At 39.4% G+C, this 25300-nt stretch overlaps 1 protein-coding gene across 1 annotated transcript in view; it reads right to left on the bottom strand.

The window, feature by feature from the left end:
* Positions 1-16556: 16556 nt before the first annotated feature.
* The window catches only part of mctp2a (multiple C2 domains, transmembrane 2a), a 49571-nt gene continuing 40827 nt past the window's right edge, over positions 16557-25300 (bottom strand). The window contains exons 20-23 of the mRNA XM_084123967.1: positions 23135-23244; positions 22418-22527; positions 20495-20592; positions 16557-17297 (exon numbers count right to left, since the gene is read on the bottom strand). Of these exons, the coding sequence (XP_083980093.1) occupies positions 17229-17297; positions 20495-20592; positions 22418-22527; positions 23135-23244 (387 nt within the window). The 3' untranslated portion in view covers positions 16557-17228. The remainder of the gene's footprint in view (positions 17298-20494; positions 20593-22417; positions 22528-23134; positions 23245-25300) is intronic.

Below are 25300 nucleotides of genomic sequence, written 5' to 3'. Positions count from 1 at the left end.
TATTGTGTTTATCCAGCACGACTGCAAGGGCAAAATCGTCCCCAGCTCGAGACGTTTTGCGAGTCAGCAAAAGCTAAAGCTGATGTCGGTAATAGCCCGGCTTTGCTCTGAATTTCCATGATAAAGGTGGACAGAAAGATGGAAAAGGGGGAAGAAGAATAGTCACAGAAATGAAGAGGCCCTTTTCAATCCGCATAATATTTCCTTTCGTAAGCATGAAGCCCAGTGTTGGACACACTTTAATGTCCAAATCACAAATGAGCAAATGTAAGTGTTTTGTCAATAGCTTGTAAATAGTTATTCATATGATGCTAATTTTACCCGGTCATTTCCATCACGTCATTCTACGCTGGAAAATTGCAATTAAGTTTGAATAGATAATAAAGGAAAGAAACACCAGACATGCCAACTGCTCTGCATTTCAAGGCTTGATTGGACTAGCAGCTAGTCAGTATTCTGCAGTGGGTTTCATCGCTGTTAATTGATCCTTTTTTTAATTAATGTGAAAAGAGGAAGGCCGTATCTCTGTCCTGTTCACTCGTCCTCTCTGTCTGTCATAACACTATCCAAAGTTTGTAAGCTCTCTGCATGCTGTGCCTTGTAGACAGGTGGACTATTTTTGGTACACTTCTTTGCAAAACCACACATATGTGTGCTGGAGGTTGTCTGGGTTCATTAACCAGGCCGTTTTCATTTAAAAGCTTTTGCCGTACGATTTGTATCATGGTGTGTGGGATATTACACTGAGTTCTTTTCTTTCTGATTCCTTTTTTTTTTACTTTTACGTCCTTCCACTCAAAAAGGCATATGTGAATATCAAATTACTTGCTGTTGAAAATCTAGCCATTTGCTTGCTGTGTTGTGTCCTATGAAAACTAATAATAGTTTAAACCTCTTAAGCAATGTAACCGGCAAATGATCCCAATGTTACAGCAAGTAAATACTTTAGACAGTTTTAAGCGTTTAAAATGATCTATCTTATCAATCGTCTATGTATGGTTTTTCAAACTGTTAGCTTAATTTTATATGGGTTTCTTGGTCTGTGGTAGCTGAATACACTTCTTTTAAATAATTTTCAAAAGAAAAAAAGATTAATAATTTTATTACAGTCTTTTGCTTTAACTTGCCATTTTTGACCACAATCATCTTGATCATTCAGAGGTGTGAAGCAAAAAAAATGTAACACTTGACTCTCCGTACTGAAAAGCTCAACTTCATTTTTATGATTGCTGTAAAAGTTACCAAAAAGAGGATTAGCCTTTTTTTCTCCTCTTAACAGACGATGAAAAAATAATGAGGAATGGCAGCTGAAGACTGAACATGTACGTATCTGTTTCTGTCTAATTAAATCTGTGAAGGAGGCTCAGACTTTGCTTCTGCCATGTGGTGCAGAGATGTGCTTGCAGCTCTTTTTGTGGTGGCATACTGCCACCTATGGGCACAAAAATAAAAACGCCAGTCCCAACGGTGGCTATCATTGCATTTACTTACAGAAATAAATGCTTCATAAATATGAAATTATATCCACAAAACAAGCAAATATTTTAAGGTGTTTTTTTTCCATTGCATTCTTGTGCAAGCATTAAAATAGTAATAGTAAAAAATAATAATCTTTTTGTCAATTCTATACATCATTCATTTGAGATGAGCCTCTCCATATCTCTAAAATAAAGGATATCATAAGAGGAGAGCAGCTGCAGAAGGGTGCAGTTATTGAGACTTCATTTATCTTCCAAGAATATGTCTGTGGTCAGGTCTATAATGGCATGAGCAGTAAAAAAAAAAAAAAAAAGAGAGAGCAAGAACAAGAGAGAGACTGAGCGAGAGATGATGATAAAATAGAAAAAAAAGGCAAAGTATGTTTCCAGATTTTTATCCTCCCACGGTCAGAAGAGTGACTGTGAGGAAGCCTTGGCCAGGCCACCTACGCTCTTCACATCCTCTCATCTCTGCCGCTGTTTCTCCATCATTTGTTTATTCATTCGTCTGTTTTACAGACGTCCTGCGGCTGCTGTCCCGCTTTCCAGGTGTTTAAGGAACTGTCAAACTTTTGAGGGCTTCATTTGAAAAAATATTAGTTTTTGTTTTTCCACTGTTCTGCATAACATCTAAAAAGGCAATTGCAATCTGGTGAAGTATTGGAAACATATTCCAAGAAAGTGCACTAGGTTATTATTATTTTTGTTTGTTTGTTTTGAATACTTTTTTATATTAATGTGTGTGTGTGTGTGTGTGTGTGTTGTACTTGATGGGCAAAACTAGTATGGACTAGTATTCAGAATTGCACTCCGCATAGAAAGTCAATAATCTCTGCTTGACGTGTTTCCATATTCTTTGATAGTCTTCCATATATGATTTGGTAACAGGTGTAAGTATATTTGCTGTACAGTATATGCTTTGCTTAACATTTGCATTATATGTCCAATAGGACCACTTTGACATGAATAATATGGAAATTTCTCAAGTTATCTGCTATTATCCGGGAAATATCTTGAAGAAAAATGATATTTGCGAACCCAGGAAAGTGACTTATTTTTCAGTGAATGTAATAATCCTAAGAGCCCCTTTTTTCCTTGTGTCATTGTGCTGAGGCGCTACGTATGTTAACACTATTAAATCACCTCAGATGTCTAAGTGATTCAATCTTATTCACTGAGGACAAGTGAATTGAATTCCCCTAAAGTGCCTGTCTAGATCCTGTCTATGTGTGACGGGTTGCTAGGTTGCAGAGAGAGTTCGGAATCTCTCCAGCACTGTGATGTGTGTCAAAAACGGCTTCTCAATGGAAAATGTCTCGCGAAAGTTGAATTAATGGGTTATCGATACCAGGACACATCTCACTGATGAGGTCCCGGATCTAAAGAGCTGACCACTTAAATGGAAGCAAATTTTATATGATTTACTGAGAGCTGCACATATGGTGCACATACGGGCCGGAAATGCTCAAGTGTTTCTAATTGTACTTCACAATGTTATGAGCTAAATTACTAGTAATTAATTAATTAAAAAAAAGTTAGCTTGTCTATTTCAGGCTAAAAGATGGCATGGCAAATGATGAAATATATTGCGACATCTGTTTGATTTTCACCGCATACTGTATATATATGTATTTCATGTTTATTTGACTACACCGTAAGATTCGCTGTATAGCACTCAAGCCCATATTCCGAACACACACTATAACATGTCACACCCGTAACCCTCGTCCAGTACTAAATACAAAACTGTAGTGGTGCTCTTGGCCTCCCATCCCCTAAACCTCACTCCGTTCCCTGTTGCTGGCCCTGTCCTGTCAGAGACGCTCTATAACACACGGGTGCTTAGCGACCCTGACTCTCTGACCTGCTTTCCCGCTCAGCCTCAGCCACTTCTGCACGAATGGCCGCCGGCTCTCCATCTCTCCGGCTCGTCTAACTGATCAAGGACCGGTGTTAGGAGTGCTAGGCCACACCAGCGTGCCCATCTTTGATTCGGTTAGTTTATTATGCTCTCCTGAGAGGCCGGCTGTTTCAGCACAGTGTGACAGCGCCCTCCAGGTCAGGTATAAGAATAACAATAGGGCTGCCTCTTTCCATCCTCCTTAGAGGCGGGTCTGGATTGTTCTATTAGCATTCTTAATTGTGGCCATGCAAATGGTCCGAGTGGAAGATGTGGAGAGTGAGCAAATGAGAGATGCTTTATTATTATTATTAATATTATTATTAATTGTCCTGCTTGCTTCCAGTGTCTGACCAGTGTTTGTGTTCTGAAATGGCAAACATGACTTGGTTGATTAGAGGAACAAGTGGTTTATGAATTAAAATTCTGTCATTATTTACTCGCCTTCTTGTTCAGGAAAAAGTCTGAACTGATCTACTGCATATAATAAAAGTTGATGGGGACCAGGAGCTGTCAAGCCGAATGACTTGTTCGCTATATTCCATGTCTTCTGAAGTGATGTGACAGCTCTGTGTGGAGATGAAATTTGAGTAAATTCTCCCATGGAAAATTTGACAGTTGTCACTATTCACTTGAATTTAAAAGGCTAGTATGGACATTTTGCTATAAATAATCCTACTCCTTTTAAAGGCATACTGGAGAGTTCTGGGACTTACGTTGGATGTTTTGACCATGTTACAGTATGGTTGGTTCTCACAAAAATGAATATTAATTTACTCACCCTCATGTCATTTGCAAACCTGTATGACTATTTCTTTATACTTTATTTTAAGACTGCCGGGTTCCAAACAACATTGGCTTTCATTGCATAGATGAAAAACACATTATAACACAAAGTTCAAATATGTTCTTTTGTGTGCAAACAGAAGTAGGAAAGTCATACAGGTTTGAGGGTGAGTAAATGACAGAATTTCATTTTTGGATGAGCTATCCCTTTAAATACATGGTTATCCTTCTTGGATAAGAAAAACCGGTCTGTAACTGAAAAGATGTTGGTAATTTTATCGACTGTTGTAACAGCGGCAGCAAGGCTCTATTACCCAGGGACTCTTAATCACGGCAGGTCCCATAAGTAAAAGCCCTTATCATATGCGAGGAATAGCACTGCGAGTGCCTCATAGATAGAGTGGAGAGAAGCAGACATGCTCGCTCTAATTCCCTTTGACAGTCTGGGGCCTGTTTGCTACCTGGTTAAGCCCTGGCTTTTTCATTTCGTGTTTGGTATAAACTGACAAAAGGGAATATGGCAGCATACAGCTGAAGGAAAGTGGAGAGCTCTTTACGGGTGATTGACAGCTCTTGTCAGTCAGTAAGAGGCACCTGCTTAGGCCCTGGCGGAGTGCGTCCTTCAAGCTGAGGCGCAGAGGTGTTGTCGTAATTATCTGGGAAAAAAGGAAACACAATTAACAGTGAGCATTTAGCAGTGAGAGATTATTTACTGGGACCTGTCCAACAGAGGCAGACGCAGACTTGCGCTGGTCTAGAGAGATCTGGGCTGTCCATCAAGTCGGGATGTCCAACTGGACTGATCCAATTAAATCCAAGATGATTCCACAAACCAGCCCTTTCTTTCCTATAATGAAATTTCTTCAGATGGTAATTGGCCAATATTGTAATTTCCTCTGAGTATGAGTGCTTTTTTTTATTTTATATTGAAATAGTTCTACATCTTTATAGTCAAAAATAACACCATTGCTATTGTGTGTGTGTGTGTCCTCAAAGACTGCCTGTATGAGTCCTTGGTCTAGAGCCATCTACATGGGAGGTGGGTTATTCAGAGGCCACAGGCATGGAGCTTCTGATTGAGTCGTTGAAGGAGTAACAAAAGCCATGAAGGCTTGCGACTGAGACGGGGGTCTGCCAGCGCTTCTCCGCGCCGACACTGTACGGGGCGAAGCAAAAAGAGGCGCTGCGATGAGCTACAGAACAGCCCTTTCACTGCAGAGAAGAGAAATCAAATGAGAGTCTGGGTGTGGGGTCCGCAGGTCAGCGAGCAGGTGGGCGAGAGAGGGAGAGGGAGAAGAACGGGCGGCGAGCGGGCCCTCACATCTGGGCCGAATTAGAAAGGTAAAACAACCGAGGCTGAAAGCAGAAGAAGGGGAGGCGTGTGTGAGGATGTGAAAGACAGATCTGCTTTCTAAAGTAAGACCAGGTTAGCGAGGCAGCAGGGGGCCCAGATGAAAGTGATTAAGCGGCTGGGCTTTGAGAAGCAGGTGCCCCTCTGCTGGAGAGAGCTTCCCCTACACGTCTAACCACAGACCCACAGTGTTTACACTACCTACCGTCATGCTGCTCTATGACTCACTGAGAGACAACCTGGAAAATGATCAATGTCAAAGCTTTTGCTTTGCTTTAAATCATCTGTCTTGAAGAGCCCAACCAGCCACAGCATTGTAGATTTGAATTTTATTGGCCACTTTTTCTACACATTTAAGTTAAATATTGAAATATTAAATATTAATATTAAACTGCAAATTTAAAATTGTAAAAATGTTGCCTGATATCTAACATTTCATTCTGATTATTATGCACAGGAATAATAAAAAATGCTAATGGTCCGTTTTTTAGATTATTGCTTGATTTATTAGCCGTGGCAAGCAGTTTATACTATATTGGATGCACCTGGCATAAAGCGTACCATTTTATTATACTTTTCTATTTAGAGCGTTTGAAAGATGAATTAGAGAAGCTGCATTTCATGATTGTGTTTGTTTTAACCAGTGTTGTTCTGCCTTTATGAAACATATCATGCTGGCTGCTCAATTATTCAAAGTGGATTACCTCATCTCACTTTACCTCATCAATTAATTGTTCCAGAGTTATTTGAAACTATCATGCCGTGAGATTTCTTGGCCGGTTGATTTAATGTCCTCGGCTCGCCCTTTCTCAACTCAGACCACAGCAGCGCAGAGAGAAACGATTCTTCCAGCAGCCAATGAATACAGCGTTCTGAATAGTCCCATAATTCCCCGTGGCTCTATAACATTCACTGTCTACCATCTTCTTGTCCTCCCTCGTTTCCCCAGTTAGGACTGACACGTTTGAGAATTGATTCATCGCTACATTAACTAACGCAATAATCAATTATTCCAACTGTTTTTTGGGGGTGAAAAAGAGGCATATTAAAAAGGCATTTATGTCAGCCTCTCGGTTCTAAAATGTTTTGGGTGCAATGTGAGCTTTGTCTGATGATAAGCGCTTCTAGCATTTTTCCCCTTTCGTTCTCCTCTTTGCTCGTTCGGCTGCTAACTTAGTTAGGCAGCACAATGAAGTGGAAAGTTTCCCTGGATCGCTTTTCCCATTTTGCAGGATTTCATTGCACCGTTTATTCCAACATGACAAGAGTAGCTCTGTGGGGCGGCATTTATTCCCATGCATCTGTTGGCTGGCGAGTGGGAAGAGCCCTGGCTAGGCTTGAAGGCCAGTGTGTAGGAGTCAAACTTACATATAGAGGCTATGCAACGCAGCTTCAACAAACAGCTTCCCTTTTTATGGTTTTTCATCTAATTTGTCTTCCAGGAATTTTCTATGCTGAACAGAATATAAAATTTTGGTAGCCATATGCTGGTTGTAATGAACTTTTAATGATTGTTAGTGGACAGGTGCGATGTATATAAACAGAATATACATGAAAATAAATAACCGATCTGCATTGTATAACAGTAGATGAATAAACATCTGACTACATATTTGCGTGTAGATCCACTTTGTAGGCCTATATTAGCAAACCCTCAGTACTTTAAAATTCGCTCACCTTAAGAGCAATTGTGCGACTTGATTCTGATTGGTCAGTTGCAGTTTAAGCCGTCAGATTTCAGTGCCGATGGTTCCGGAAGTATTTTTTACATTCTTCTTTTCCCCATAGGGATTTAAAAAAAGTATTTGATTTGAAGATTTGAAGCAAAAAAGTATTTGAAAATCAGACAAAAAGACAAATGTACAAGACTGTGTACTTAATGGCTTTACTGCAAACAGCATAATTGAATTAAAAATGATGGAGAAATATAAAACTACTCATTTAAAAATGTTGATTATTTATATATATAATATATTTTAAGTTTATTGCAAAATATGCATATATACAAACATTTAAGTATTTTAAATGTTAGCGTAGAGCGACTGATTTGATTATGTCATTCCCAGTGCTTCATGGAAGTGGGCGGAGCTATTTTGACACATGCTGCTTTTTTAAAATCATGGGTAATGTCATTTTTCACCAGGAATTCCGCTGTTAAGCATGATGATTTTAAAAATAAGCTGAAATAATGCAGGCTGACAGCTTCAAAAGAAGGAAATACCATGGATTAAATACCTCATAGCTCACAGTAGATCTGTCTTTAAAGGTTTATAAGTTATCGATCAAAATCAGTTTCCCTGTGGAGAAAAAATAAATAAGAGCCTTTACTTTCACCTGTTGCACTCTATTTTCTGATATTCACCATTGCCATAACTGAAACTAGCATGTCTCTTGCGTCACACCATGTCCTAAACAAACTGGACACGGCATTCGATTAAAATGTTTTTGCACTAAACAAACTCAACAGTGCGGGGATTATATCTTTGAAACGTTTATTTTTTTGCTCTTGCTGTTCTGATTTGTACAGTGTAAGCATTAAGTTAATATACAGGCAAGATTAGCCTATAAAAATATTTCAACCCAAATTATGTGATTAGCCTCAATGAGTAGTTTTAATTTTACGATAACTATCTGATATACTAAAGGCCTGTTCACACTAGAAATACCTATAAAGATAACTATAATAGCGTTCACACCAGTGCATTATAATGTTCTGTTTACTATAAGTATGTACTGCAGTTCTGTGGTCTACTGCTTTAAATGCCTGTGGTGGATTCTGATTGGCTGTCATGTGTTTATCATTCCTCAGTGATGTTTATCATTCATTCTTGGTGTGAACGGGCCTTAATCCTTTCCGTTAAAAGTTGAGGAGTAGTATCCCCGCTAATTCCAAATGAAGCATAAAATAAAATATATATAAATATATATATAACGGCCGTGGTAACCCAAAACTTAATTTTCCATTCTACTGTATAATACTGTGGTTTATGTTATTTATAAAGACTAAACTTTTCAGTTTGAGATCGTTTTTGTCTTCCACATCACTGTCAATCAAACCAAAAGCTTCAAACGCATCAATAATTAATTCAAGTCATTAACATTTCTGGATCATTATAATACCCAATACACATTGTACAATTTTAAGAAAGATGACCAATCATGATTGCTGTGGTCTAAACGGTGGTCCTACGTCATACAGTGAGAGAGGTTCAAAGACGGCCAATGTCACAGTCTTGTGACCAAAGATAGCCTGAGATCATTTTCTAACAGTGGCAGAAATTTAGCATATCTCCTCTTTCGTTTCCTCCTTTTTTTTTTTCAGTGCACACAAAAAACACATTTGCCAAAGTGCGAGTCATCTTGCTCTCTTTGTTTACCACTAGCGCATGCTGATGACGTTTTATTCATCTATACTAACTTGCGTCGTAGTCTACGATTGAATAAGTGTCATCATAGTACAGTCTACATACATGTCGTACCCAAAATCACTTATGTAAAAATAATTCATTACATTTGGTTTTCCATATCAGAAATTGCAAACAAGTTCCATAGAAACTGTGTATAGAATCAATATCTATAGAAATCTATAGGTGCACCGAATGATTCATTGATTAACCATTAAGATCAGTTGGATTAAATAATAGACACATGTATTAAACTGAACAAGAAGAGATGCAAATCAAAAGTTTGATAGTAAGAGCTTTATGAAAGGCAGTTACTGTGAATGAAACATTTATGTAGATGAAACACTTATTTTGTGTTGTGAAAAGGATACTTTGTGATTTTGTGTATTGTACTTACACAATTGAAAACATGATGAAATGTTTGAAAAAAGTGCACTTTTGATGATCTGTTGTGATATTAGCACTAAGAGTTTTGAAAATGTACACCTAACTTGTGAAAATAGTACCAAAGCGAATAAAAAAAAACTGTAATCACGTCGTACAGTGTGATTTGTGATGATCTTATAAGATTGCCGAAATCGCACAGTCTGTTGCAGGCATAAGCCTGGACCTAGTACCTTCCTCCTGTTATTCCATAGAGAACAAATAAGAGTTAATTATGTATTGCTAATGGCTCTACCTGTGGGTACCAATATAGTGTTAGCCAGAGTCTTGCCATGGAGAGCTCATAAATAGCTAGCTTAATTACAATTTCACACAAATCAAATGAAAGAATGAAGGAATCAATAAATCAGTAGATCTCTGGGTAGGTGTCTGCGCAGACCTTATTCCTTTATTTGTTTTCTCTTTACCACAACTTTTCTCCTCGTCAGTGGGGAGCAGGAATCCCAAATTAACCACGGGGTTACGGGGCACACTGCCCTGGAGCCCCTCACCCCACAGCAGAGGTAACGTATTCAATGGCCCGGGGCGAGTGATGCTGAGAGTGAGCCCTGCTGCATACTGATGGGTGAGCAGGGGAGGCAGTAATTGGTGCAGTGGAGGAGAGGGGAGAGAAGGGCAAGCACAGGGAGATGATGGCTTTGTTTCCCCCTGTCTGTCTCACGCCTAGACTCCTCCTCCTCCTGCCATCATCCACCCCGTATCTCTCCGACACTCATTCGCATGCTTCTGTCTGTCAAAGTCCTTAAAGACATAGTCACTCAAATATATAACATATATATATAAAAAACAGTCATTATTTACTCACCCTTGTGTTGTTGTTGCAGTACAAAATTGTTCTTGAACAGAACACAAAAGGAGAATGTTCAAGCTTCCTTTTGTCCATACAATGAAAGTCTGTGGAAACCTTGGAAAGCTGTGGTCACCATTCACTTTCAATGTAGAAGAGCAGCATGGAAACTCAAAATAACTAAAGCTAAATTACTCCTTTTATGTTCCATGCAAGAAAGAAAGAAAGTCATACAGATTGGAAATTACGTGAGTAAGGATGAGATGGATTATCCCTATAATAAAAAAAGTCTTTGTTGTCAGATGATACACTTGGTAGACATTTAGAATATCGTTAGCCTCATAGCATAATTGCCTAAGTCATTTTTTAATTAATAATTTCTTAGGCAATTATGCTATGAGGCTAACGATATGACAAATCATGGAAAGTACATACCGACATGCAGTACTCGCTGAGCGACAACCTGGACAATGATCATTCTCTTCAAAGTTTGCTTTAAATCATTTGTTTCGAAGAACCAAAAGTGTATTCCAGCCGCAAAGGAAGGAAGATGATGATGATGATGATTTGGACGTTTAACAAGTTTTATGAGAAACCTTCAAGCACTAAATCATCTTATTTTTTGATTTTCATCAACTACCAATTTGGCATACAAAACATTTTATTGTATAAATATCAAAATATCCACAAAAATTGGAACACTCCATGCATCTTATTATTCAAAAATATTTATTAAAATATATAAATAATTATTTTTTTTTACTAATTAAATTAATTCCGATTCCAATTTCATATTCACCTATGTTTTTCTCATTTAAATCAAAATATATATATTTTTTTTATGCAACAAGCCATGGAAAATGGCATGTTATTGCAATAGACAGATAATACATATATCAGAGGGACAGATATGTTTGTAATCCAGGAATTATCATTTGACTACACGTTACTGTCACCACATGTCTGAACAGTGTAAGGGAGCACAGTGTGGTTGTAGCATAGGGATAAGAAGAGAAATATAACCACACGGGCCTCCACTGCTTGTCAAAGCTAAAGAGGAGAAACTAACAGAGGCTTCTGCTTGCTGGCTAATTGGGCCCTGGTGGCTGACATCGTAGACTCATGAGCAAAACAAACATCATTTCAATATCTCCACAACTGGACCCTTTAAACCATGATCACAGAGCAAAGTGGTTCCAATGCAGGACCACATCTAATTAATCTGAGTCAGGAGCTTTAAATGAAGTTAAATCCCTTTTTTTATATATATATCAATGGTGTGCTCAATTACGATGTGTGCAGTGCCACGCTTTAGATCTGGAGGATAGTTCATATGGCTGTAATTAGCAGGCCTTGTTAATGAAAGAGGAGGCAAAGCATGCCTGGAGATTGACTGTGCTATCAGTGGCAGTGGGCAGAGACCTCTGTACACCTCAGTCTCCAATTATAATTGATATGTAGGCCAATTTTAATAACTCTTAGTTGATTTTTGGTGTAAAACAGACATTTTTACACTGTAAGGAAAGACAGGAGATGACCAGATTTACCAGAGATGAGACAGGAAGTGAGACCAAACCCTAGTAATTGGTAAGAGGGAATGCATGTTTTTATATGATTGTTTTCATAGCAAAAAAAAAAAGGCTAAAGAATACAGAAGTACTGGAGAATACGCTTTCCATGCAACATGCCTTCAGTTGTATATTTAGAAATTAGTATATTCTACACTAAAAAGGGGGTAACCTAAAATTGTTACATAAAAAATCAGTTTTTACTATCCATTAAAAATGACTTTTGTTCATTTAACCTTAATTGTCGCCGGGTTGATTTAGTCAGTTAAAACAACATTTTTAATTCAGAGATTTCCTACATAAAGCACATACATTTTTAATGTTAACCCATTTTGTAGATTATCTTACCTTTTTTAACTATAGCAATAGGCCTGCTTCATTAAAGTAGCACGCAAGTACCAAATTTAATATTTTCAAAATATCTGACTGAAATCAAATGATTTAAGCTGTCTATCTTTTGGGGTTTCATTTAGTGTATAATTAATAATTTATGTCTGTTATTAAATGAAATACTCAACGTAGTAGCCAGGCAATCATATTATTTTGTATAGAGCTGCAGTTCTCTTTCACGGTAGAGTCACTGTCAGTTTGAAAGCACTAAAGTCACTTTTTGCAGCTGCACTGCAACTTCGCTTAAAAACTATTTGTGCTGCGCGGCTTGAAACCGACCAATTGTGAAACAAACAATCAGCCATTGTCTTTTTGTGCAAGTCTGATTTCACCCTGTCGCTTTTTGTGCAATGGCACATTCCAGAACACCAGATATACATATTCATCTGACTCCTATGGAATGTGTCAAATAGAGGTGTCCTAATTGTGTCCTTGATGAAAGGCTATTAATATTGAACACTTCTGCAGTCACCCATGTGTCTGCACCTTTTTTTTTTTTTAAATGCGAGACAAAAAGCAGATCTCTGCTTATCTCTAATGATACCTGAATCCCATGAGGTGAGAAGAGAAACTGCGAGTGGCTCCAGTAGATTCATCAAACCAATATTGTGTTCTTTCCTCTGGAGGCTGAGAGTCACATTGCATTATATCACAGTTAATTAAAATGAAATATGCGGTTAAATTATTCTGTGTATTGTTGCCTGACGGGGTGTGCGCACGCTAAACGCAGACCATTGAGGCGACAGCAGATAGCTAACAAAGGTGTCTTTCTCTCTTTCTTTCCGTCTCCATATCTTCCTTTCTATCGTTTCACCAATTTCCACTTCCTCGGCGCTCTGTTCTCAAGGTCTAACCTCGAGGGTGTGCGACACAATTCACTCTAGAAGGGAAAAAGAGAGATTTCCCATGTTTATTAAGCTACATTTTTTCTTGATTATTGTTATAATGCATCACCAAGAGGGCTGTCCTTTTCCATTAACATTGTTTAACATTTCATTGCTTTGACGATAAAAGGGAAAGAAAAGGATGTAAAGTCAACGTCTCAGTGCTGAGAGCTTGTCCGCTGCAGTCGCAGAAAGGGTGACTTTGTTTCGGAGGCGGTCGGCGGCCCTCCTCATCCTCCTTTCAGCTAAGCCTGGCCTTTCTGATCCTAGAGCCGAGCCTGTCAGGGCCGCACCTGTAACAGAGGGACCTTTGACCCCACGCTGCCCTCAGACTCGCACTCCGTATCTCAGCCCCTGAGACTGGCCACCACCCCAGCTGTTAGCTACATTCTAATGCACTCCGAATAATATTAAAGCCAAATCAGTTGAATTTATTAATCCAGACAGGGCCCTGAGAGAGATGCTTTTAAAGGCCAGCGACTTAATTTAAGCTCTTAAAGGCTACCCCCTGCACACTTGATGTATTGTGAGAAATTACGTCTCGGTGTCAGCGAGCGTAATACGCCCACTGTATAAATAACATGCCAACAGAACAGCGGCGAGCACCCGCAGGCTCAATTGCAGTCATGACTTTAAAATATAATTAATATTTGTACCCGCTACTGGTTGTAAACTTTTGCTCTCACGTTGGCTAGTGTTTGTTCATCTACATAAGTTGCGGACTGAGCCACAGTGGTTTTCCTTCAAAAGTAGGAGAAGCGGGAATCTCTTCGACAGGCTATGCATGTAGGTTAAGGTCCTCAGTTGGTGCGGCCCACCCTGAGAAGAGTAAAAACAATCAGTCTTGTCATTTGGATCTCATTAGTGATTCCAAGAAAGCCCTTCATGTTATTGGAACTGAGGCCTGACCTCAGCGATCTCAATACAGCGATGGCGAGCCCCACAGCAACACGACGAGTCTCTGATGTCTTTTTATTTTGACTTACTACCAAGGAAAACAAATCAGAAGTCAAGTAATGAGACATCTTTACATTAACAAGAAGCTTTAGCTTATGAAGATTCGTCGAGGGAGGGTCGTTTCACAGTGAAAGCACCCTTGTAACAATCATTGAGGAACAGGGGCAGCTTATTCTAATGAAACTTGGTTGGCATTGCTTCTGAAAGAGAATGCGGCACCTGCAAAGAATGTATCGCAGCACTCTCACTATTTGGCGTTGTAGTTTGATGCCCGCTTCGGGGCTGCATATCAGGAAAGGGGGAAAAAAAAAACAGGTTGTAGGGGTCCTTGCGCACAGTCTGCCCATGGTGCTGCCTGAAGGACTACCATGGAAACAAGGAGTGCGACAGGCTCTGGGGGACCTGCCACAGCTGCAGGCTCTTCCTTTCTGACAGCCTGATGAAGACATCAGCTTCATACCCAACAAAACAACAACTATTGAAGGAAAACAGAGAGAGAGAGAGCGAATGATGCAAGCAGTGTTAACTGCTGTGTGGATGAGATGTTCATTAGTGAGTTTGGGGACCATATTGCCTTTTTAGTAATCTATAGAGATTTGATGTTCCAATCCCAAGAGACCGAGGCAAACTGATCATTTTTAAACATGATTTTGTTTATAAGAAAACACAAAAGGAGAGGGGGAAACAAGATTACATAGTGTGTCCATTGTCTTCAATCACTACCTCTGTTTCTAAATGTGTATTAAATCTGTGAAAAATGTAAATATTGTAAAAACACTTTTATATCTTATGTTTTCAAGAGAGTAATATAGTCACTTCTCTGGGCAAATTGTCAGAAAAAGTATATCCGCCTCGAGTGAGTGTATACATTTTTTTTATTTGCATCTTGGTGTTTCTATCCATATTTTTGTGATCCCAAAATTCATATAAAACTGTAAATGGTTAGGTAATGGATAGTGCATTTAATAATTAGCATTGTCCGATTAGTAAACACATCTTTATTTTCAGGATTTTTTTTAATTTACTTGATAAAAACAGCTAAATATGCTTAACCGTATCTTCTTAATTATACACCATGTCACAGGACATGTGATGTTCACTGAAAAAGTGATTCACAGTTTATGTAAGAACTGAATGTTAGAGGGAGCACTAATGTTTTGTGTGTTCATTTTTGTCTATTAGGTCCACAATTTGACTTTTTAAAATGTCTTGTGCATCAAAGCATGATTTTAATCGAGGCAGTTTACCCAAAAACACTTGTCAACACGAGCTCTCTGAGCTCTCTTTATGAGAGATTCCAATCGGCAGCCTCTCATTTCATTTGCGTTTTGGAGACGGTCTTGAATTTTTGAAGACCGTTTCTCTCCTCCAGCACAAACACTTCACATCCACTTAGAGGCTCGCTTTCAAGTTTTGGTGCTAACCCGACGACTAGAGCGTTCCTGCAAGCATTGTTTAATTGGTTTCACCTCACGCAGACATCTGATGGGGTCTCATTTACTGAGCTAAGGGACACTGGCCCTCCCCTCCATCCTCTCCCTTCTCTGTGGCCCCCCAACGGAGACGGTGCAGGAGTTTGTGTGTGGGATTTCTCTCATCAGAGCGTCGCGGGTCACCTCCACTCCCCCTCGCTTTGAATCGGACCCCCGGTGGCAGCTCCTGGGAGAGTGCCGTGATGTCTCTATCAGACTGTCAAAAGAGATAGCCCCAGGCTCCGGCAGGTCCCTGAGAGCCAATCAAACTCTTCACGCTGCACCAACCGATGCCCTTTCACCAGCACCAAACTGCAGAGGAGTGAAGGGAGGGTGGGAGAGACGGAGGGGGGCAGGCTGGGCACTCCAATCAGTCTGAACAAACTCCCTGAGCTGGGGTCTAGGGCTCATCTGTATGGCTACGGCTATTTTTACAAAGCGTCCGCTCGGTTATTTACCTCACTCGCTAAATTATTGAGCGAGCAGACACCTTCGGTTTTACATTTCTTTGAAAGAAACTTTTCTCTGTAAATCAGTCGAAGGACCAAATTGTAAAAAAACGAACACAGCCTTCACTGTTAACTTGGTTAATATCTTAACAATCGGTTCATATTTATTTCAAATCAACACTCCGAACGCCTACATTCAAGATGCACCACTTTGGAAATGTTGCTTTCTATAAAAATGACTCTCTGATAGCGGAGAGGCTGAAATATGTCTGTAATATGAATAAATAAGTTGATGAGGCAGGAAATCTCCATTTGCTCTACTTGAAGCCCCATCACTGGTGCTAACACTACAGAGTGATGGGTCTAGTAGAGAGCCATTAGGCACTGGAGGTGATTTTAATGAAAATGGGAGACGCTAAGTGCGGGGTATGGAGTGTATATACTCACTCTCTCTCTTCCTCTCTCTCAATCTCCCTCCCTCTTTATGAGAGATGAGCTCTCTCATCTGGACCTTGTTATTGTCAGCGAACTACAAAAGCAGTGCATTAGCTGACTGCTCTGGACACACTGAGACTTTGATGTTTTCCTCAACAGTGACCAGCATCCTCTTCTGAAGTGTGGCCCGGGTAATAATGCTGTGTATCCTTCACAAATAATGCGGAGTTAAGGATGCGAGAGAAGAAAAACACATTTAAGAAGTCAAACTTTTATTTATCTTCTTCATTTCATCTTTATCTGCAGCATAAATGTACAAAACGTGGAAGATTAATATAAAAGAAACATCACAGAATAAAACATCTTGAACAGTAGGCTGCCTTTGCATGAATAAAATGTTTAATGACGTTTAGTATTTTCCATTGTATTAAGAGTTATAAATATTTTACCCTCATTTAAATATTTCCTGCTGTAAACACAAGCAACAGGAAGCACGTAAGAGCTGTATGTTTTGTGGCTAATTTTTCCTTTGTTAAATGAACCAGAATGTGGTCTCTAAAAAGACTTTAATATATGAATAGGCTGTGTCGTATTTCATTGCATTTCAGCGTGACCACATGCAGAGGCTGGTGAAGCCCGCCTTTACCTTCATATGCTCAGATACTGTGACCGTGAGTTCGCGAGGGCCAAAGACCCCGTCAGCAGGGGCCCCTCTCTCTCTCACACACACACACACACACAGATACAAATATAAGCACACTCACACACAGTACAACACAGTCGATGAATACACCTCAGTGGCAATGCGGATGGCTTGGCACAAGGGGGCTCCTTCTGCTCCACTCGCACTGGGGCATTATGACTTAAACAGACCGTGTCCTGAAACGCCGCCCATCTCTTTCATCCGACACGTCCATCGGGTTTCAGCGCAAGCGTTTCTTCTTCACCGGGCCCTGGTTGCCGAGCTCGGCTCTCAGTTCGCTGTACTGCACCTGTAAAAACAAACAGCTCTTTGGTCAGACGCAGGTAATCGGAGCTGAGGCCCGCTCACGGTAATGGCTCCCCTGAGGAGAGCCGGTGCAGGGGGAAAGCCAGGCGGGCGCGGCTGTAATGAATCATGTTTTAAACACAGGAGCAGAGGGGATTAATCACAAGGAGGAAAGATTTGAAAAGTCAAGGGTTCCGTACCGACACAGCGGTGACTATACCACCCCCACCTATAAGGGAACTATACTGGTTGAGCAGACCCGCTGTCTTAGGTCCTCGCAAACCGAGGAGTTGCGAGTTGTGTCCTTCCTGAGAAAAGTTTGTTGGAGACTAATTATAGCAGCTTGTAGGCAGGAGTAAGTGCCTGTATGGCTCCGTCTGGGGCATTGCGGTTACAGATGATCACACACTTCCCTCGTTTCAGATGAACATGCTGTTTACTTTACTTAAAGCAGGGAGTGAACTCATGTCGGAGGTGAAGGTCGGCGTGATGAAAGTAGAGTTTCACTGAGGTATGAGAAACTGAATAAAGATTTCTTCCTGGAGCTCACAGCGTATCCACGAACAACTTCTAGACTGCCATTAAACGTATTCAGATCTGGCATTCAAATAGATACAGAGTTATAGAACATCTTGTGTTCAATTAATAAGAAATTGCTATATGAATGAAAAGTCAGCCCTTCTCTTTCTGCAAAATGTCATAATGTGATGTTTCAGCATGTGAAAAGGACACTTTATCCCATGACTAGTAAATGGGCTGATGTACCAAATTTAGTTTTACACTCTAGATGCAACTGCATTTCAGTTAAAAACTTTTTCGACCGATATATCCGCCAATATTTGGCATTTTTTTATTATTGGCAAATAAGGGGTTGGAAGCACCAGGAATTTTATTAAGACCGTGCTGGAAAAGAGAAGAGCGCTTTCTCCATCTTCACTAGTTTATTGTAGCTTATTATGTTTTCTAATAATTAATTAGACAGAACTGTTAAACAAAGAAGAGAAACGGTATATGAAAAAGTATTATATCTGATAGAAAGGCAAACCTTGTAGTACTTTCTCATATGCTGTCAGCATTCAGCAAATACAGTATGCATTTATATAATTCTATCATTGTTTAAACTAATCTTTGAATTTCTAATTATTATTTATTTCCACAAACCTCGCAAACTACAGTGAATCCAGAAGTTGCTATCTAAAGTATAACTCTATTTTACAGGTTTATTTTTCATCAACTTCAAATTATTTCCATATTGATTGTTTTTTAAATGATTTCTGTCATGACAACTCTCAGAGTGTTTGGCATGGTAATTGATATGACAATGTTAATATGTTTGGTCTTGGCAGAATAAATCTGCTACAATGCTAAAAATCTGCCTACTGCAAGACCTGCTACTGCCAGTACATACACGACACGCTACTGCTTTACAATAACGTACATGAATTACCCATAGCAGATTTATACAGGTGGATCTGGGGAAGGTGGAGAATTTCTGAAAGCACGCTACAAACTACTACAGCAAACACTGTCCAAGTATTTGAAGGTTGAACAGCAAGCTCATTGGCATTTCAGACACATTATCAAGCCCAGATGCTCCTGGATCGCAAACATCCAAAAACACTCTGATTTTCCTTTCACAGTTAAGAGTAACATCAGCCTCTGAAAATGGCATTAAAGGCATCTTTTCTTGTCCAAGGCCACCCTTCAGTCCAAACGACGTACAGAATCGACAAATAATTAAATATGGCATGAGGCTGATGGGACTCGAAAGTGTGGAGAATGCGTCCAAATGATTTTCTTGTTTGTTTCTCCTCGAAACAATAACCTGGAGGTGTATCTGTAAGGTAGGGACTGCACACTAATTACCAGGCCCTGATTATGAGAATGGGAGATGGAGCACAAGGGAACAAAGAGACGCGGCAGCCTCAGAACATGAAACTGTCCTCAGAACTGACAGATGCTGCTTATTTTAGGACAGAGGGCCGCTGTATGAAGTCCAGTTTTGAGGGTTTGTGTTTGAAGAACTGCACAGGCACTAATTGCCAAGTCATTTTCGGAACCGTGAGACTGGAGTCAATTTGAGCTTTTGTAACGTGCTGTTTATTTGGTCAATCCTTTTTTTAGCATTAAGGTTCGAACATTGTAAACTTAACGGGGACAGCATGGATTTGCATACCTTTTTGGTACGGTTAATGACCACTGTGCCGTTTTATTGGCATTTTGTTCTTTAAAAAGTGGCTTGCTTCTTTTTTTTTCTTTTCTTTTTTTTTTGCTAAAGATCATTCTCATTCTGTCTTCCCATTTTTGGTGTGTTCCATTTAAATGAACAGCAGGCAGTTCATCCAACCACGAAAACATACTTCAAAAGGCTTAAAAACTCAGCAATGGTTTCCATCTTGTTTTGCCAACTTTCTGCTTCCACATGCCAAAACCAGTGTGTCATGCTGGCTTCATCTATCCACACAGACATATGTTAACGTAAAGTTGCAGAGGTTCATCCCAGGAGGTTTGTCTGAGCCAATCACTCAAGCTCTCCAGTATCTGAGCAGGACAGGAAGCATTGACAACAGTTAAATAGCCAAGTTGATGGAGAAAAGTGTCCTATGCAGAACGCTTTGTCACAGTAGGACCTACTTTGGATCCCGACTTCTGAATCGCACTCAGGGTCCGAAAGACAGAGCGAGACTCTCAGCGTTTGGCTGCACATCCGCGGGCTTATGATGTAACCCTGAATGACATATCAGCCATGGATAATGTTTCATCACATATGGCGCCCAGCAGGACAGCGTTGGCTCAACACTTCATTAATCGAGTCCTCCAACCTGATGTGACGGGGGCCGCCACACTGCCAGTGTGCAGACACCGACCCCTTAGCAATCCCTGAACCCTCTACAGCACCCTTCTTTTATCACAGGCCGACAAAACTGATAATCAGGGACAAGGCTGAAGCGTTAAGGCCGAGGATAGATCAGAGCGGACCCCATCCAGGCAGCCGGGTGACTCCATCAAGACATGCTGGGAAATAATTGGGCCAGGGGCCGCCTTTAAAGGCACGAGTCCATTAATAATCAAACACAGCCAGAGGAAATATCCTGGGTAACACATGGGAATTCTGAGAGCAAATAATGCAGACATCTTCAGGGAATTCCTCCCTTGTCTCGGTCCCTCCCTCTCTCTCTAAATGTAAAACTGGACCCTTACCTTTTGAATATCAGAAGGCACCCTCTTGAGAAAATCCAGTATTTCATTTGTGTTAATGGCATATGGGTTGATAAGCTTCTTGGTAAATTTTTTAACACCTGTGAAAACAAGCATGCATTAATAAATACAGTTAATCTTACTGGCAAAACAAACCTTGACCCAACAAACATTTGTCACTTTATCTGCTGTAATTCATACTGCTATGTGATTGGAAGTGCATATAAATAAATACACACGGTCTGCTAGAGTATACGGTATATCGCGGTTCACACTACTGCTGTATTTGTGATGCCATTTAACTGCAACAAGAGCAAAGCATTGCGCTGACACTAGCTGTGTTTCCATCCACCTATTTTTATGTGCATTTAGGGATATCGCATACAAAACGCTGAATGGAAACGCCAAGATGCACATAAATGAATTTAAAAAAAAAATTGAGGCAGTTAATTTTTTTTTATCTGATTAGAAAACAAACGCATAAACTACGATGGAAACACATTTACCGAAAAAAATCCTCGTTGAACATCAAAAAAGATGTGGCCACATGATATGACAGCATAACTGGACTAACCAGCAGATCGATCGTGTTCCACAGCATCTGAAATGTTGTTTTGGTCATTCTGAAATGGCCTACGCCAAAGTCTGTCATCAAAGTGGTTCGGTATAATGACCTCCCAGAACTGTCTTAAACGACTGCGTTCCCAAACAGCAGGCATCGGCCTCCGAAAGAAAGATAGCATGCCAGCATTTATTGTGTTTTGTATGCGTGCTCTGAGGCGCAAGTAATTTATTATATACAAAAAAAAATAATTCTTAGTGATATTTGGCAACAGTTTATCAGGAAGTGAAGATTCTGTTCTCTTCAACTCACTGGATGGAAACGATGCTTTATTCGCTAATGTTTTATGCAATATTCCAATTTTGCGCACAAGTTAATTTCGCAACTTTGGATAGCATAACACTTTTTTTTTCTTTTTTTCATGAAAACATTAAGAAGAATATGCTACTGTTCAAAGGTTTGGGGTCAGTATGTTTTTTTATTATTATTAAATAAAGAAATTACATCAAGGACACATTAAATTGATCAAATAAAGCTACAGTAAAGACATTTATAATGTTACAAAAAAGTCTATTTTAAATAAATGCTGTTCTTTTGAACTTTGTATTCAATGTGTCAGTTTACACAAAAAAATATTAAGCACCACAAATTATTTCAACATTGGTATGAATAATACATGTTTCTTGAGCAGCAAATCAGAATATTAGAATGATTTCTGAAAGATCATGTGACACTGAAGGCTAGTAATAGCTGCTGAAAATTTTATATTAAAATATATTAAAATAGAACAGTTTTTACTGTATTTTTGATCAAATAAATGCAAGAGACTTTTTTCATAAACATTACAAAATCTTACTGACCCCAAACTTGTACATATTATATATAATTCCATATTTTAAGACAAGAAACATTACAGTATGTGAATTTCTTTTTTTCCTGCACACTTCCAATCATCAAAACTAATCATCATAAACGTGAAACTCTAATTGACGTTAGAGGCATTCATACGGCAGAATAATGCCTACGCTCGCTAACTCTTTCTTTCTAACTGTACATACATCAAACTTTCACAAGACTGCAAAGCCTGAGTGCAGCTGGTCTGCCCAGCCAACAGCAGATCATGTTCATGATTCTGATCAGCTGTCACAGGTAGAGTTATGGAAATGGATCACTTTTTAAATAGCTTTCGTCAGGCGTCAGTAAAGGAGTTCGAGCTCAAAGCTCAGAGACAGTAAAGTGTGATTCTTTCTAAAACACCTCTGCATGACTTCCATTTAAAGGAAAGTGGAGACAGCTTAACAGCAGAACTGGAGTATCACGCATGATTGGGTGAAAGGGCTACACATGGTGTCTCACTTACTTACCCCACACTAAAACTATGTAGCGCAGTGGGATGAAGTACAAGGCAGTAGTCGCCAGAAACAGAGCCAGGCAGGCCAGGAATGACAAGAACGGCACTGACCAGTTGAATGTGCTGTCAATGGAGACACAAGACATTAATTCATGTTCATAAATTCTATATGAATAAATACATGTACGCTATTTTTGGACATGTATGATATTAACAGTTCAGGTTCCTTGCTATAACAATGTTTTAGTGCAAAGTAAAATAAAAATCTGTACAGCTTTCTACAAAAGCTGTAAACTTTTGAGAATAAATTCATACAATTTGGAGATTAAAGGCATAATATTACATAAATAAAAAAAAAAAAAAAAAAAAAAAACTATATAATGAAAGGGCATGAATAATTACAATAGTTTATCCAAGTAGCAGCAAAAATGCAAGAAATGTATTTGAAGATTTAGATCATTCTTTGGGATAGTTTACCAACAAAGAAATCCTTGCTTTTGGTATATCAGTTATCATTAGCATCCATCTCATAATAATATTACTTAATTCTGAAAACTTTATAGATTTATTCTCTTTATTTTATTTAAACGTGGCACTAAAGAGTCTTTTTAACAAAAGGACACATAACAATGCATTTTGTTTTTTTATTAATGAAGCTATTTGACAAAGAACTTATGAGCACAACTGCATACGTGAGCTTCAGAAGAGGTATAAAATGCTCTGTTCTTACTTTTTCACTCTTTCCCCGATGCAAGCCACTTCATCTAAAGTGCTCTGAACTGTAAGCACAATTTCTTGAACCATGTGGATTTTTTCCATCAGTCCTCTTTTCTCTGATTCCTGAAGAGAAAGAAAAAAAGACAGAGACTGATGAGGGAAGTCAGCTGCTAGAAGCCTACAAAGGAAGAGCAGTTTATTTCCAGAGTGCCATCACCAGTATTTCATCTAGTCAATGGCCTGTAATGAGCTTCTGTAACATCTCCTCAGACGTGAAAATGTGTCAGCCTCTCCTCCAGAGCTGTCACGAATCTAGGAGTATTTCAGCATTTGTCAGGCGCAAACAATAAAGGTGCATCACAATCAAAGATTAAGCGGAGGAGGAAAAAGATGTAAAAATGGCAATCAGAAAGCATACAGAGAGAGAGAGAGAGAGAGAGAGAGTTAGAGCACACAGACGGCGTAAGACGCCAACTTGCGAGGTCGTCTAATCCACGAGTCTCTGCCGGGCATGTCTTGGCTCGTTTCCTAGGGTGCAAGCTTTTTCGAGTACCAGTTCTTGGCGTATGAAAACTCAGAGTTGCCCACCTTATGGCAAGATTGAGTGCAGGGTTGAAATCATTGGATTTATCGTTTTCTGTATCTGAGCTCGTGGGAGAAAGATTGCAATGTCTGAGTGTAATCCTGTTATACAAAGCAATGTTTTTACTTCTTGTAAGAGAGATGGGAAATCCCATTGTCTTTTTGTATTTTGATGCATCACACAGTATTGGGTTGCCATGTAATTCAGAGACATTGGCTAAATGGACTTTCGATGAAAAAAAAAGAGAGAAATTCTATTCCATTTTACTTAAAGAAGATTGCTAGGGTAATCTAACGTCCAAAGCAACATGATCACATCAGAGAAATCCTCCAGCATAAGAGCCCATGAGTATAGTTCTCCAAAGGGGGAAGAGAAGAAAGAGAAAGAGAGAGAAACGAGAAGCCCTCACATCAAAAGGATGGAATAATGACAGGAGTAATGATGGATAGTATGGGGGGGGGGGGGAAGACAAACATGTGATCGAGCGCTGTATATGTTTGTGTAAGCGACCGTCCCCCAGACAGCGGGGCCGGTGAGTCGGCCCCTGGGAAAGCTCAGCCCAGACTCCCCACTGTCACTCTCCATTCGGCCCCAGACACAGGGAACCATGGGAAGCCAGTCATGCCTCCACTCAGCACAACCCGTCGACTCCAGCGACACACAGCATGTCCGTACACATGGACTAGGATATCAATCAAGAGAAAATCAACATGCCTCCTGTTATGAGTCATTTAAAATCCCTCATTTGTGAGGAAAGTGTCAAAGGAGGATAAAGTGCAGAAGATGATGTATTCTTTCAGTCTATCATCTGTGTTTGATTTCAGCTCAAATGTATTTAATGTTTCTTTGCTTAATGACTCTCCACCAACCGCAAGAAAAATGAACTTAGCGCTCACAAAAGAATATTGGAACACTTAAGTCACATAATAGATAACAAAATATCAAATCAAGTGGCGATTATTTAAAAGAAATAGATCACTTCGAGCAAAACAAGATGTTCTAGGTTTGGTAGTTTATTTAAAAAACAATAATAATTATGACCTGCTCAGAAAAAGAAAAAAAATCTGGTTCTTTCTATGTCTCAATGTTTCTTTTTATTTCCATTTTTCTATTTCAACATTAACAAATCTGAATGATTTTTAAAAAAAAAATAATATTTGCATTTTGTTTTCTGATGAAGATATTTGGCAGAACAGATATTTGCATACGTAAACCTATGAGCACAGATGAGCTTGAGTAGTATAAAAAACTTTCCTCAATGCAAGACACTTAATATACTGTAAAGTGTTGTAAACTGTAAGATTATAAAAGATCTGTTCAATGCTGTTCAAAAATAAAGTGTGATCATGCCCATAGTTAATGTGATGAACTCCACCTATTGTTTTGTTTTGTGTTGCAGGTGTCAACTTGCTTTAATATTATGTTATCTAATGATGTTTTTTAGTTTCCAAAACCTTTTTGGGTTCACTGTACATGTGAGGTAACGTTTGTCACAGATTGCTTTGATAAGGCTGTAAAATCTTAACATGACAAACATGAAATATTCATATTAATGGAGACCAAAAGATGACAGTGAAAGCATGCATAGAAGCGTGA

Source organism: Abramis brama (genome assembly GCF_963993115.1).
Source record: "Abramis brama genome assembly, chromosome: 9".
Lineage (NCBI taxonomy): Eukaryota > Metazoa > Chordata > Actinopteri > Cypriniformes > Leuciscidae > Abramis > Abramis brama.
Note: the sequence above shows the minus strand (reverse complement) of the source record. Positions and strands in the feature narration are given on the sequence as shown.